Genomic DNA, 15,831 nt, shown 5'->3' on the forward strand with positions numbered 1-15,831 from the left:
CACTGCTGCCTCAATAGCAGTCAAGAAGGAATGCTGGCAGAAAATTGTCGATACTGTTGATAATATAAATTTGTGAAATTATACAATATTCCATCCATGTTTCTGCAGTTATGCCATGTGGGGCCATTATTATTAACCTCATTATTTTAGATGTGATCCTAATGGAGCTAAATGGACTTGGGAACACGTCAAGAACAAACAACATTTTGTCATTTCACTCAATGATTTTTGATTTGTCAAAGAATTGCATCTCTCCAAGTCAGCTTGGTTAACCACCGTCAGAGTACAGAAAACCCAGATTTGATTCCTGTAGGTACTGAGATATAAAAAAATCCTGCTTCATAGTGCAGGCCTCTGACATGTTTGTTTATATCCGTCCTAGTTTGACCTGCGTTGACATGATGTGTTTTATGTCAGGCCTCGCTTCTCATGACAGCCTGTAGAGCTGAATTTGAAACATCCCATGATGAAGAGCAGTGTGAATGTTCGTCTGCGGCTGGGAGCCAATCCGGTCCGTGCTGCCGGGGGTTTTAGAGAAGTCAGATGTGGCTATGATGTTGCTCTACTCAAATGAACTTCCTGTGATGAAAAGTCCAACGGTGTTCAGTGCTCACATCACAGTACTCGGATACATAAATACATAACTTTCATCTCTGGGCGTATGTTGACATTACTTGGGTATTGAACATGGCTATCACTTTTTACATTCTAGAAATGACATGCACAGTTTACAAAGACTTTTGACTTAATCTTAATGTCCTCCTCCTGGTTGTGTGCATATTTGTGAAATCTTGGCATTGTTAATCCTCCAGAAAATGCTGAACCTGCAGAGCTGAAGCAATTCTTCGACCTGAACTACTCCCATATCTACTATGTCTTCTTTGAGAACTTTGTCACCATTGAGGTCAGCCTCAAGCAAAAAGGTAAGCTTCAGCTGGCCAAAAGCCATCTAAATATTCCTCTGGTTAGCGGAGACGGGTCGGTGGATTTCACTTTATGTGGCGCCGTTTCCTTGATTCAGCTGTCCCCAAAGCCTTTTGCCATGTTAGTCACATTCACTCATACACTCTGCTGCCATGCCATCGCCTCCAATAAGACTGTGATTTGATCGTATTGTAACAAATAGCCCAACAAAGCGAAACTATATCTCCAATGTCATGAGCAGATTTGGGCCTCATTGCCGTTGTAAAAGCTACTAACAACACAACACAACTTCCCATGGTATTGTTTGATGTTTGGAATCTCAACTGTCTTTTGCTTCCTGTTTTTCAAAACCGTATTGTGTGTGGATGACACTGATCTCTGCTTCGCAGGTCATAAGTCTCAGAGGGAGGAGCTGGATTCAATCCTCTTCATTTTTGAGGTGAAATAACGTGACAAGCCTCTACTTTAGGTTGAGCTCAAGTGAAAATTAGCTGTAAGATAGCTATTATTCAATTACCGGGTATTGTTGGAGTACTTTTTCCACCATTGTTTTGTCCTGAAAAGCTCCAAGAGAATAGTTTTTATCTCAGCCTGGGCAAACATGTAGATACAGAGGGGAGTCCTGACATTCAATAAATCAGTGAGCTGTTTGCTTTAAAAAGGTTTGCATGTGGTCTCGTCCAGTACCAGGCCACCAGCTGGTTTTGGCCTCAGACTCAGACCACTAAAATCCAGCGATGACCAGATTTGTGCAGTTGTTGTACTTTATATGTCAAACTTATGATAAATGTGTTTGTGGGTGTATAACGTCGACTTTTCCCTCAATGGCCTTCAAATTCAGATTGAGCTAAGTTAAGCAGAAGTCCGTCAGTGTGGTTCTAAAGTCTTAATGCTGGTCTCTTCTCACTGAGAGAATAGATTTTTTTAGGTTTACAAAACTGTCAAAGTTGGGGTTAAAAAAAGGCAATCTTGATCTCCAGGAAACATCCAGGAATCTCAGGTTGTTTGGGTTGAACCTGTTCCCTGAGTTAACTACACTCGAATGAGACACAATTCCTTCCTGTTGGCAGCTGATAATGATATCTTGCTGCAGTATAACTGTTTCCTGACTTTGCTGAGTTTGTATTTTTAACTTTGGCCTTCATGTTGGTAAGCGATTTCCAAAACAGTAATCTGTGAAAGGTAGACCTTTTTTTTCTTCTTCCTTTTTGAAATTCAACTTTTATGGCTTTGGGCAGTTTTTCATACGACGGACAAGTGACACCTATGAGGTCTTCTGCATTCAAATGCTTTTTTTTTTTTTTTTTTTTTTTTACATCTTTTTCCCTTCAGAAAATTCTCCAACTCCTACCAGAGAGAATCCAGAGCCGATGGCAGTTCCACAGCATCGGTAAGTCACACAAAAACTGCAGATGACCCCTTTACTCAAACACATTCAAGTTTATTTTTTTGTCCGGTTTTACCAGTTTTGGACAGTTTCAGGAAACATTTTTTCCTGAGATCTGTGTGAATTTTCGTTTTGTCTTTTAACCTTCAGGCCATTTGTGAGCAGAAGAGATCCACCTTCACTTAGCAGGCACTCCATAGCATAGCACCTTGGATCTGCTGGAATGTGAAATACTTTGACAAATTTAGAAAGACATCAATCTTCTAGACCGGCTTTATGGTCCTGAAGAGCTTGAGCCAATCCTGTTTGACACTGACTGAAAGCCAGTGTAGTTCCTGAAGAAGCAATCAGAAGCAACCCATGAAGATTTTATATTTTCACATCGGCATAATGAAAACTAATTACAATAGTACATTAATAAATCAACAGTGGATTTATCAAAAACAAATATGTAGCAACAAAAATTATTGCTCCAATTATTGCATTACTTTAACCTGAACAATATTCATCTGGTTCATTAAACAAATGTGAGCAAAAAACTTGATGCACTGCAGTTTGAAACAAACAACGCTGAGATTTCTTTATTCCGCAGGGCTCATCCTCAAGAAGCTGTTGCACACTGGGAACTCCTTAAAGGTACTTCTTCTCTCTGTTACCTGCAGTCGGATCGGTCACATTTAGAACTAAAAGCCCCTCTCACTCACGTGTTCTCTCTGTCGTGTATGGCAGATCCGCCGTGAAGGCGTGCGTTTATTCCTGCTGTGGATGCAGGCCTTACAGAGCAACGCCGAGCGCGAGCAGCTCTGCATGTTCGCCTGTCTGATTCCCGGCTTTCCGGCTCCAATCTGCCACGGGACCCCGCGCACTCTCGACAGCTTGATCAACCCGCCGCTGAGTCTGACTGAGAGTGAGGACACCCCACACACACACACACACACACACACACACACACACACACACACACACACCACAGTGAAAGTCAACAAATCTAGACATCAGCCATAATATTATGACCACATGTGTTTGATCGCCTCTCCGTTTGCTGCCAAAACAGTCCTGTGTGTTCAGGCATTTACTCCATCAGACCTCTGAAGGTGGCACCAGGATGTTAGCAGCCGATCCTTTAAGTCCTGTAAGTTGCGAGGTGTGGCTTCCTCGGATCAGACCTGTTTGTTCACCACAACCTGCCAGTACTTACTAGTATTTAGATGTGGTGAGTTTCAAGGCCAAGTCAACATATCAAACTACCTGTTATTGTCCTTAAAGCATTCCTGAACCCTTTTCCCTTGTTAGAAAGGATGTAGAGGTGTTGCATATTAAAACAAAGCAAAACAAAAACATCACCTTCACCAGCTTGCGTTCTTATCATATGTGGTTGTAATGTTTTGGCTAATATGTGTAAATGTGCTCAACAGCAGTTAAAAGAAATGAACCAATCACTCCTACCTTCAACTTGCTGCTGGGAACACTGAGCGTTTTTACCCACACAAAGATGAAGGAGAACATATTTGAAAGTACTGATCCTGATGTGTATCACGTCCTTTCCCCCCCCTGCAGCTCAGGTCACCCCCGAAGAGATCACTCCACTTGTTCCCCCTCAGTCAGGTGACAAAAACCAGGAAGATCTGACTGCCTACTTCCTGGAAGCTCTGTTGAAATACATGGTAAACCAGGTATTATCACATTTTATTACTAACATGGTTAACACAGCATTATTGCATTATGAAGGACAAAGCTGCAGCGCTATACTAATGCCACTAATGACGGCTGCATGGCGGAAGCCTGGTGTCGGGTGCATCTGTCTCTGATGGCGGCGTGCACAGATTCGAACAAATTACTCACTTGCAATTTGTAACTCCCTATTATCTGGAGTACACTCCCTTTTGGCAGACGCCACATTGTATTTCCTCCTGTTTGCTGCCGTCGTGCACATGCATGCAGTCACACTGATTGCAGACAATGGTGCTCTTCTCTGCCTGACCCTCATTTTGTATGCATAATGCTCTCAGTGTATCACAAGGCCTGTGTGTGTGTGTGTGTGTGTGTGTGTGTGTGTGTGTGTGTGTGTGTGTGTGTGTGTGTGTGTGTGTGTGTGTGTGTGTGTGTGTGTGGTGTGTGTGTGTGTGTGTGTGTGTGTGTGTGTGTGTGTGTGTGTGTGTGTGTGTGTGTGTGTGTGTGTGTGTGTGTGTGTGTGTGTGTGTGTCACACAGGCAAAGTCTCTGGAGTGGCGCTGTAAAGAGAACCATGAGCGTGGTTTCAGCTTCCTCTTCGGTCACTTCAGGAAGTTTTATCTTCCTCACATCTTCCCCAACTTCGCCATGGAAACCAGTCTCTACAGTCCCATGCTGGGTCAGTACTCTGAACTCACTAAGAGCTGCAACTACCATCATAAAAAAAGAAAGACACAAAGAAATAAGAACTCGGGGCAATGAAGTACAAATCTTCAAATACCAAAAAGCATTGCAACTGTTAATGTGAACAGCTTGTGATTGTTTCTGGACAGTATTTAAGAATTTTGTGTTTCAGAAAGAACAGTAGAGCTACACAGGGTGGAAGACATTGTGCAATGCTTGTACAGAAACCCAGAGGGTGTCTCTTTGAAAAGAGGGTTTGCTCAACTCAGAAAAAACAATGGAAAACCACATTTTGCAACAGCAGATGTGTGTAGTGAAAGAGCCCAGGTGCTAAATTTAAGTTGGCACATTGTGAAATGAGAAATGCTACAAAGGAGACACTGAGGTATTGAGCAGCTGAAATCACACAAGCATAGAGAAACATGCTATTCTTGAAATAAAAGAGTTGGTTAAGCACAGCGGTGAACATGTCTTTGTTTCCACTCTGGAAACCTACTTCTGTATAAACTGTTCTCACAACTTTGAAAGCAATAGCTGATCATTGCATGACCAACAAAATAGGTGTGTTTCTCTCTCTGTAGATGTGCCTCCGATGCGGCCGAAGCCGTACTACAGCGTGGTGCGCCGAGAGCAGGACGGCGGGGAGACGGTGTACTGCACCAAGGAGAGCTTCCTTCAAGCCCGAGTCATCTTCATCCGGTGGCTGGTGTCCTTCTGGCTGGAGCCACGGCCAAACACACAAACACACATCCCAGGCACGGAGGGAGAGAACGTCCCCAAGAACATACAGGTGAAACATAGTGATAGTGGACCTCGATATTGTGCAATATTATGACTCCTTGTCTTGTGTGAAAATGTTCTGAATGATGAGTGTGTCCTCGTTTGCGTCCAGCGAGCAGCAGCCGGTCTGGCAGCTCGCTCCACAGGCAGCTCGGAGGACAGCGGAGGAAGCGGCATTCGCTCCGATAGCCACCTGGATGCCAGCAGTGGCTCCTCCGGGCCGATGGGGAGCAGCATGGGACTCCCCGGGGGCCCCGGGTGTCCGGGTGAGCCTGAGCAAAGCCACTCCAATACGTCCACACTGACTGAGCGGGAGCCCAGCTCCTCCTCGCTCTGCTCCATGGACGAAGAGCAGCTGACAGACATGGAGGTGGTGAGGAGAGTGCTGACCTGCTCCAGAACCAACGTCAACTTCATCACAGAGATCTTCAGACAGGTCAGAGAGAGGATCACTCACAACTTCCCTCCAGTGTGGCTGTTCATGGATTACAATTGTTATTTATTGCTTTGTATAGTAAATAATGTGAGTATTCTGATCGACTTTCTATTCCCCCAGGCTTTTCTTCTGCCCATGTGTGAGGCAGCAGCCATGCGCAAAGTGGTACGTGTTTACCAGGAGTGGATCTCCATGGAGGACAAGCCAGTGTTTATGAAGGAACCAGAGGAGGGTCCCTATCCTATAGCTTCTGCCAGCAGTATGGAGACAGGCTCCCAACTGGGGGACAAAGAAGACGAGGTGAAAAATCTCATTAAACCTTTACGACGATCTTGTTATTTCAGTAGATGTGAAGAGATCTTTTTATTCACTTCTCTCCAACTTCTTGCCTCCGATTTTCTATTCCAATCATAACGTTTAGTTTGTGTCTTGCCTGTGTCCTCCAGGGATCAAACAGAGTGACTGACAGTGAAATGCTGGAGTACAGCGTTCATGCTGGAGTTCAAACTACATTACAGGTATGGTTTTCATTCTGTGCCACACATCGGCTAAAAGAGTTTCAAGTTTTTAAGAGGTCCAAGTTTTCTTTGCTTAAGCTGCAAAGATGCCCCCCCCACACACCTTACTCAAAACATTCTATTTATTTGAGTGTTTCATTGATAACAGTCGCTCTACACCTGACGTCTTTTTTTTTTTTTTTTTTTTTAACTTGAGCTCATTTTGGAGCCAGAAACAGCTCACTTTCATTTCCCAGCAGCTCTGTCAGTGATTGTCTGTAATCAATAGAGCAACACGGTTTTAGAATTTTAGTTTGATAATATCATTTGTCTTCACACATACAACAAGGGATCTGTTCACCATCAAGATGAATGTTGACAGTCGGGTATAAAGGCTGATAATAAAGTTAAAATTCTGAGCAAGACTGAACTATCCGATAGGGCTGAAGTGAAAAGGTGAATAATAAGAATGTCAAGGATAAATTAGAAAAATTATCAGTAACATTGAGCTCTTTATGTTGACAATAAGGATGAACTGTTAGAATCTAATTGCTTTGTGATAAATGGTAAGTGATTTGACTTTTACAGCACTTTTCTGTTGCTTTAAGGGTTGGCAGAGTGAAAAACTTAGGATTTATAGACAGAGACTGGCTAATTCAATAGTTTATTTTGCTCATATTTGGTTTATTTTGTTATTGACATGTAAACTTCGTCAAACAAATATGAACCACAATGTAAGCGTCTTTCCTTTTTCCTCTCTGATGTCCACTAATGTGTCTTTACTGCAGCATCTAGTTCTTGCTTCAGCTTCCGAAACTGCTTCAACTGCAGCCATAATGGTTCCGTGTCTCTGATGCAGGTGTTCATCACCCACTCCTCCAACGTTTTCCTCCTGGAACCAGCCAACGACATCAAGATCCTTCTGGAGGAGCACGTCGACATGTGCAAGCGAGTCCTGAACATCTACCGCAGCCTTGTCATGCACGAGACCATGGACCAGAAAACCTGGTGAATACCAACACGTCGTACGGAGTTACGAAACGAGGAAGTGTCATTTAGCTTGAACCTGTCTGTGTTTGCAGGGAGCAGATCTTATTGGTTCTGCTGAGGGTCACAGAGTCTGTGATGAAAAGGCCTCCTTCCATTATGCCTCCGGGCAAGAAGAACAACACACTGTCAGGCCGGCTGGCTGGTCCCATCTTTCAGGTACACTTCCTGTCGCATTACCCAGGTTACATTGCTCCATCAAAAACAACAAAAGCATGTTGATAATGAGTCCAACATGACATGTCTTGTATCCTCCCTTCTGTTCAGACTCTGATAGTAGCTTGGATCAAAGGGAACTTGAACGTCTACATTAGCAGGGAATTGTGGGACGACCTCCTCTCTGTCCTCTCCTCCCTCACCTGCTGGGAAGAACTGGTCACCGAGTGGTCGCTCACCATGGAGACACTCACAAAGGTACTCAAATATGCACGTTCTTGGCAGTCCTATTGCTTCCTTAGACGCAGGAAGAAGTGTTACCTAAACCGCGTTTATCTCTGTGTCTCAGGTTTTGGCGAGGAATCTTTACACAGTGGATCTGAACGAGCTGCCTCTGGACAAACTCAGTGAACAAAAACAGAAGAAACACAAAGGCAAAGGTCGGTTCATCCGTCACAGAAGACCTGTCAGGGATGTTTAAACTTCTTTGATATAGATTATACAGGAGGGATTTTATTTAATTTAAGGAAAGAACACTTTGTTTTTTAAATGACCCAGTTGCAAGAAGGTTTGCAGTGTGTTTAAAAATAGACTTTTTCTCAAAACATTAGGAAAATGCATTGTCCTGGTCAACAGTAGGAACAGTTTCAGGAACAGATTAATACCAGCAAAGTGCAATACAGAGCTCCACTTTTATTCTACTCACTCTGTATGTTTTATTGTTGTGCAACAAAAAGAATTTCCCTTTGGGATTAATAAAGTGTCCTGTTTTATTATATTTTATTCTAAAAGGGCAAGTTAAGGTTTGGAAAAGTAATTGACTGGAAGAAACTGAACTGAAAAGCTAGATATTTAGAAATCAGTACAAAAGTACAAGAACTGTTGCCCATATATTCCTGAATTCATTTACGGATTTTAAAGGTGTAGGTTTGTATTTTGTTGTTGATTTTTATTACTTGAAGCTTCACTGTAAGAACAGTCTATGATTGTTTGCTGAAAACCACTGTATAAGCCCCAAAACAGTGACCAGGCACATGCACTTACATGTCAACAACGTCTCCTAACTTCCCTGCATTGGTTCTGCAGGAATCGGCTCGGAGGGCCAACGGCAGGTTGTGGATCGTTCCTTCTCTAAAGGCTGGAGCAGGGACCAGCCAGGCCAGGCAGCAGCCATGAGGCAGCGCAGCGCCACCACTGCCGGCTCACCGGGCATCGAGAAAGCCCGGAGCATCGTCCGCCAGAAGACTGTGGGTCAGTACGCTCTCTCTTTAGACCTCTGTGTGAGCAAATGTAGAAGGTTTTGCTGCTGGTGCTTCGTGAGGAGATTTTTGAAGGTGTGCAACACTGGAAGTCGTCTTAGTTTTCTTCGTGCATGGCCTCTGACTTTTTAAAAGTTTGTAACATCAACAATCTGTCCTTTACGATACACACAGCCATCTGAATACCCAGTAGCACCTAATCAGTCTGTTGTTTGTATCAATAAAGGAGGCTCTGCTCCACTAACACATGCATCGCCTGACTGAATGGTCAACGAAAAAGATCCAGTTGATATGAATCTTAACTTAAAAACAAAAAGGAGAAGTTCACCTACGTTTGAATGAAATCAGTTCAGTTCCTTGTTATTGCACAGAGTTTTAGTGGTAAGTCATGTTTTGTAATGAAGAAAATATTACGTTATTGATTTACTGATTTTGACTTAGATATTAATGCACTAGTTTTTTTACTCACTTTCTTTTCAGTTACGTATTCTACCACCAGTAAACACAAACGTCACTGTGGATGTGAAACTTGCGCTCAGTCGTGGTTTGCAACCGAGTGCCAGTCCGCCACCAGCCTCTCACCGTTTAACCCCGTTTCACTGCTCCCTCACCTTCCCTGTCTCCACCCCCCCTCTAAACCCTGCCCTCCAACCTGCCTCTTTTCTCCACTCCTCTCTCACTTTTCTCCCATTTGAAATCTTTTCACACTCCTATCACCTTTCTCGCTCGATATTTTGCTCCAAACAACCCACTTTTCTATGTCCCATTTCCTCTTGCGAATTTTCAACCCTTTTTTTTATAATCGCTCATCCTTCTACTTGTCATCTTCTCCACCTTTCTTCTCACGCCAACAATGCTCTCTTTCTTTTGCTTTCCACATGTGCCCCCTCTTTCTTCCTCTTCTTCCCACTTCCTCAGCCCTGCGTAGCTGCTCTACGGGGGACTCTCTGCTGTCCTCAGCCTTTATCCGCAGCGCTAAGAGTGCCCCCGCTCTGGCGCCGCCTATTCCTGTCCTCCTCCACCATCACCACCCTTTACTCCCCCCTCTTGCCGACCAGCTGGCAGGTACACACTCTTTGCACTACCTGTCTGCCCGCCTGCCGTCCTCCTCAGAGCTTTTGTTTTTGTCTACGTTGTGTGTTGGGAAATGAAGCCTGACGGTTTCACAGATTGTTCGTGCGGCAAAAGCAAGAAGTATGCATGTGCCTCACAAGGTGTTCCAGATCCCTATCTCATTCATGTGTACCAAAGATGATCTGTTTGATGTGTTTTGAAGAGTTTTCTTGTTTGTCACCTGTTCCTCTGTCATGTCTAAGAGATTTGTATACTCAGATGTTAAAAGTCTGAAATATATCGCACTCACTGTGTCAACTATTGATGCCAGTTATCGGCTTGTTCCATTTGAATTATGAGGCTTAAAAATAGCCACACTATTTATGTTGCTGTCAGTTTGAATTTATCTACGAATATTTCACTGGACGGGTGAATGTAATTCATTTTTTATTTTCTTTTTTTCAAATAGTAACCTGTGTTACCGTCTTTAGTCTTTACCAACCTGACCTGTCTGCTTGCTTGTTTCCCTTCTTTTTAACCTTTTAGTCTTTTACTACTCCACATGCCTGTGCACATGCTCGCTCTTTTGTCCATTAACGTCACATGCCTGCATTGTCTTTCTACAGCATTTTTCTGCCTTTATTGGTCCTCCTATCGTTGCTTGTTTGATGATGGTTTGTGATGTTTGGTTTGATTCCTTTGATTTCAAATACAGTAGTGGTGATTTTTTTGTTTTGTTTTTGTATTCTTTTCTTTGATGATTGAACCGAGTCACTCGGTGTGTGACTGTGTGTGCCGTTATTACAGCTCAAGTGATTTAAATTGCTATTGGACTGAGTTAAATCCTGAAGGTATGATTAAGGCTCAGTCAGCCACTCACAGGGGACTGGTTATTATTTTTAATCCATCACTCATGCCATGTTGCAGTAATGATGTGATCATATTGACCACCTCCAAAATAACGGGAACGAGCAGAAAGCTCTTATATTCTTTTTTTGGTTGATGCTGGTGTCAAATTACAAGGACTTTGTAGGCTGTGTGGGTAGAACTGTTACTGTGGATGACTTCTGAAAAGCAGTTACCTCTCATTCAGAGGAACCTTGAAGAGAGACAGGAGCTGGATCAAGGATTGGTTTTTTGTAGGGGGCGACTACTGAAGAGATAAGTTATGATATGAAATTCCGAGGGTGCAGCAGTTGATTGAGGCTCATGATGATATTCAGCCACATCTCTAAGATCCACAGAGCTGGAGATTTCTGAAATACACACCATCAAGTCAAATCATTTTCACTTTGGAAATGAAAATAGCTGTGGTGCTACAAGAGTGCCCCAAGATTTATTGTTTGGAACATTTATGCTTCCCTTTTGGTACTTTAATTTGCCTTTATTTACATTTTCATGTATGTTATCCCAACTCTACCCTCTCTAATGTCCTTCATCTTTGGTTTTCCTCCAATGGCCAGACCTCGAGGACCCGCCCATCTCGCTGACATCCCGCAGCTCGCGGATGCGCCACTCGTCCCAGAGCGACGAGGCGCCTCCCACGTCCTGCTCCGAGGTTTTCCAGGGAGTAGCCTGTGACCTTGACACCCCGGCCCCATCCTCCCTCGCGCGGAGCAGCAGCGCCTCCGACATCATGGAGCCTTTCATCGCCGAGAGGGTCAAAGGTGACGACCCCAAGAGGGATCCTGCTACGATCCCCAACCCTTCCCACCAGCACCACTCCACAACTCCTTCCTTACTCGCAGCCAACAACCACGCAGCTCCACCACTCTCACAACCCCTCACCTCCCCTTCTCCCACCTCTTTAACTTTCCCCAATGGTGTTGTCTCCGCCTCAGAGGGACAGGATGACGGTCATGTTTACGACCAGTTCTGGGAGCAGGTCGGCTCTCGGTGCCGAGGCTCCAGCTCTGATTGGGTAACCGACTGGGACTCTGCCTTCACCGCCTCATCTGAAAAGGTTACAGATGAGGGTGAAGTTGGGGCCGGAGCAGAGGAGGATGATTTGTTCTCTTCCATCAGGGATTATCTCACTCAAAAAGGAGGTGAAAGGAAGGAGGAGTCCGGAGAGAGAGACGGTTCCGGTAATGTGTTAGAAAGCAGCGTTACCCAGCCTGCTGTGGTGCAAACAGAGGGAGCGAAAACACGATTAGAGAGCACATCACAGGCGTCTGAGGTGAAACAGGCAGCGAGAGAGGACAGACACGTAAGTAAACCAGTTAGACATAGCAGTGTGGATTCCACTGAGGAGACTGAAGCAGATCAGAGGAGTATCTATGAGTGCCTGGAGTTGCAGTGTCAGTGGCCGTCTCCCAGTGTTAAAGGGAGCACCAGCATAGAGAGAAATGCTGATGAAAAAAGGATAGGGGAGGGTTCTGGGAAGACAGCTGAGTGGGAAGGAAAAGGTGACATATGGAGTGAAATAGGAGAAGAAAAGCACAATGAGAAAGCAGCAGGAAATGATTGTTTGAGCTTAATTAAACAAGAAACAAACGCAGTAGAGACGAGCACTCAAATAGCTTCCCATACGTCAGACTCAGCGAAAAACAAGACGTCCCGCAGCGGTGCCAAGAGGCATCACTCCGGGGGCGTCCACGTCAGCTTCCGGCCCTCCACTGAGTCCGTCCAATTCCACAATCCTCTGGAGAACAAGGAGGCCCACTGGAAGGCCAGACTGCGCAGGCTCAGTCACTTCCACACACACAGCCACTCGGCCGGGGAGAGGCTGGGGGGCGGAGCCGGGGCGGGGTCAGGAGGGAGGCTCGGCGCAGGCGGTGCAGGTAAGTTTGCCTCTGTGCCCGGAATTAGCCACAGAAGTGGAGTGCATGAGAAGTCCTCGTCGGGGACTGTTGAGGAACGCGGCGCGACGGGAGGCGGAGGCCTGGACAGCAGGGCTGGGACTGGAGGGGACAACAGCAGACTTCACCCCGGGTCCTGTGTGGGACCCGGCCTCGGCCCCGACGCTCATTCGGAGATTCCCTCGGCTAGCTCGGCTTCCTCGGGAGTGCGCGGACGTCTGGGGCGTTCCGCCCTGCGATCCCGAGTGTCCCGCTCGCGCTCCCAGGAACCAGGCAGCACCGCCTCCCGCCACCACCAGGGGGCTCTTCTCGGTGGCGTTTATAAGACTGTGGTCCACGCTCTGTCCTCCAAACCACGCCCCCGAGGCCAGGGGTCATCCCAAGGCTCGTCGCCACAGCGGCACGGCCGGGCGGCCATGGGCGACGCGTCGTTACGGGATCTCTACTCCCACGTCCTGGGCTACTTTGGACGAAAGACGACGACGCCAGGTGAGGATTGCAACGAACGAAGCGCTCACAGCGGACACAGCGGAGAGACAGATACTCACCAACACACAAACACCAGCAACTTTCTTTTTCTTTTTGGGCTGTTTTTAACTGGTTTGTTATGATGGAATGAGATTTTTTTGGCTGACACTCATCATCTCGCTGCTGGACTGAAATTCCAACTCCCTTTTGATGTGTTTCCTCTTGAACGTAGCCCCTCCTCCTCCAGCCTGCCTCCTGTCAAGGACCCCATCCTGCTCCCATCATGCCTTCCCACTTCTCAGCCTCAGAAGCTCCCTCCCTCTTTTTTCTCCTGTCTTCTCATTTCTAAGGGTTTTTTGGGAATTTAACCTCCTCACCTCCTTCCCCTCTGCTCCACCTCCTACCCTCTCCTCGATTATGCATGCGGCCTCCTTGTGCCTCCTTCGCCTCCCTGGACTCCGGCCCCTCTTCAGCTGCCCAGAAGGAAGCGGCAATCTCCAGAAAAATAACCGCCACCTGTAGGAAAATATAATAGCACAGAGAGAAAAACATGGCGAAAAACATGGCGATACGCGACACCTTTCAGTAAGCTTTTGATTGTTGCTGTTTGTTGTATCATGATCATGTTGATAGTAAGAAAGAAATCAGAGCTGTATCAAGAATGTGTAAATATATTACTGTAGTTCATCTTCAGACCACTAGGGTGCAGCAGAACACCTCGTGAATGTGGCCATCTTTATGAGGCTGGTGTGGCAAAACAATTTGAATGGATGGATCCACTAATTAATCTAAAGTGGTTTATGCCTTTTTTCAGCTTTGAAATTCTGTTGAGCAGAACAGAAGGCAAAACTGAAGTTATTTTTAGAATAAAAAAATAATTTGAATGTCTTCCACTGTTTCAGCTGCACTATAAGGTAGTGTTGTTCAGATGAGTTATATGTATTTACTACATTAGCTCTTGGATTGAATACAGTGGCATCTGCTTTAGCCTTCTTGCTATTGAGAGGCTATTATGAAGGTTTTCTTTTCAGAAGAACTTGTGCACGATGTGAGTACGACTGTTGTTTCAAGGCGCAGAACTGACAGTGGCAGCTCAACTTTTCTTCTGTCACCGTGCCACATGGTTTTATATGTCAGTGGTTCAGTCATTATTAGCATAATGCCCTCCTGTTCCATTAATGTGCACCAGTCCGCTGCAACATCTTGGTACCAAAGATCGATACAGACCGCAGCAGACCAGGAACATCTTGCAAGAACTACAGTTGTGTAGATGCTCTGATCTGCTCATCCTCCAATCACAGTTGGGTAATTTTCAGACCTAATCAAATCAATATGCTTGACTATTTTTTAGCTTCTAACTCATCAGCTTTGGGGACAGAATGTTAACTTGTTTTCTAAAATATGATAGCACTAGTATGCCAAGAAAAATGACCAGTCTTATTCATGTCATCTTTCAGTGGTCATCATGTTAAAACTGATTGGTTTATGTATGACCCTGACTTCAGAACATCTGTGTGTGACACACACAGCATGAAATCTAAAATAGGACCTCTTGTCATAATGTTTAGTAAGAGCACAGTGATTCTTTACACGAATCTGTCTAGATGTGGATTACTGTTGAACAGAATGCTTTTTGTTTGATTTGTCTGCTGAGCCACATGAATGCCACATATTTGGAGACAACCGAAGTCCAAAATATGTTGATATTGCAGGTAAAAAGTGAAGTTTTTACCAGCGATTTCAATTTTGCCATTTGAGATTTTGTCCACTTCAGTAATCCGGTAATACTTGAAGACTAAAATCGGTCTGTTTTGTGTCGTGACTGTCTGTCTGGCTGAATGTTCAACCAGCTTTTGATTCTGCATAATCCTCATCCTGTGAACACAGATGGAGCCCTCTGCCCGAGCTCTTTAGACTTGACCACACAACTGCACAGTGCAGGCGGGCGCAATCTGCATGTCTGTGTCCCGGTCCATTAGGATGAGCTTGCACGGCCAAACGGAGGCGATCCTACAAAAGGGAACATATCCGTTCCACACTGCAGTCATTAGCTGTAGTGTGCTGCATTATTTATTCTGTATATGCTTCCTCGCAGCAGCTGGTTCTCTTACTGAACTGCAATTAGGTTTGAGGAGCGTGGAAGTGGATAGCACAATCCTTCAGTGATGATCCTCGTGGAGAGTCAGTCCTTAGCTCTTGTAGTCATGTTATTCAACTGGTATGCGTCTTTTTGGTCCATTTAGATGCCCATTTTCACCTGGCATTAAAATGTGTTTCGGTGATCAGATAGCGGGCAGATCAAACTCATGGAAATGTGTCAAGAGCTAATTGAGGTTGAATTAAAGAGTTATAGATCAAAGGATTATTTGCTCTTATGCTAAACAGTCCTAATGCATAGTTAAAGGAAGTGAACAAAGCAAATCAGCAAGTCTGATGTAGTATAATAACCATAATTTGGGAAAATCTGATCTGTATCAGCAAAGATTTCAAGGTAAATCTCAATGCAGGTGTTATTCAACATAATTGTAATTCTAGTTAATTGTAATACTGTAAGAAAGGCAATATATTGGATTTCTTATAATTCATTTTTTTTACTAAAACATCCATATTTTGGTGCAAAAGAACATTGAGATCTGCCTTTTTTATTTCAATCTCCCTCAAATATCCGT

At 44.7% G+C, this 15,831-nt stretch overlaps 1 protein-coding gene across 3 annotated transcripts in view; it reads left to right on the forward strand.

The window, feature by feature from the left end:
• The window catches only part of ralgapa1 (Ral GTPase activating protein catalytic subunit alpha 1), a 58,009-nt gene that overhangs the window by 3,342 nt on the left and 38,836 nt on the right, over positions 1 to 15,831 (forward strand). Inside the window, exons 2-19 of one of the 3 annotated variants that reach the window (XM_030116152.1) lie at positions 813 to 923; positions 1,314 to 1,363; positions 2,257 to 2,314; positions 2,904 to 2,947; positions 3,041 to 3,218; positions 3,869 to 3,984; positions 4,522 to 4,660; positions 5,247 to 5,455; positions 5,558 to 5,881; positions 6,002 to 6,181; positions 6,328 to 6,399; positions 7,238 to 7,386; positions 7,461 to 7,584; positions 7,693 to 7,839; positions 7,931 to 8,021; positions 8,668 to 8,832; positions 9,759 to 9,905; positions 11,357 to 13,183. In XM_030116152.1, the coding sequence (XP_029972012.1) occupies positions 813 to 923; positions 1,314 to 1,363; positions 2,257 to 2,314; positions 2,904 to 2,947; positions 3,041 to 3,218; positions 3,869 to 3,984; positions 4,522 to 4,660; positions 5,247 to 5,455; positions 5,558 to 5,881; positions 6,002 to 6,181; positions 6,328 to 6,399; positions 7,238 to 7,386; positions 7,461 to 7,584; positions 7,693 to 7,839; positions 7,931 to 8,021; positions 8,668 to 8,832; positions 9,759 to 9,905; positions 11,357 to 13,183 (4,131 nt within the window). The remainder of the gene's footprint in view (positions 1 to 812; positions 924 to 1,313; positions 1,364 to 2,256; positions 2,315 to 2,903; positions 2,948 to 3,040; positions 3,219 to 3,868; positions 3,985 to 4,521; positions 4,661 to 5,246; positions 5,456 to 5,557; positions 5,882 to 6,001; positions 6,182 to 6,327; positions 6,400 to 7,237; positions 7,387 to 7,460; positions 7,585 to 7,692; positions 7,840 to 7,930; positions 8,022 to 8,667; positions 8,833 to 9,758; positions 9,906 to 11,356; positions 13,184 to 15,831) is intronic. The other 2 variants (XM_030116153.1, XM_030116154.1) reach the window with 2 other exon arrangements.

The sequence above is a fragment of the Salarias fasciatus genome, chromosome 19 (assembly GCF_902148845.1).
Source record: "Salarias fasciatus chromosome 19, fSalaFa1.1, whole genome shotgun sequence".
Taxonomy (NCBI): Eukaryota; Metazoa; Chordata; class Actinopteri; order Blenniiformes; family Blenniidae; genus Salarias; species Salarias fasciatus.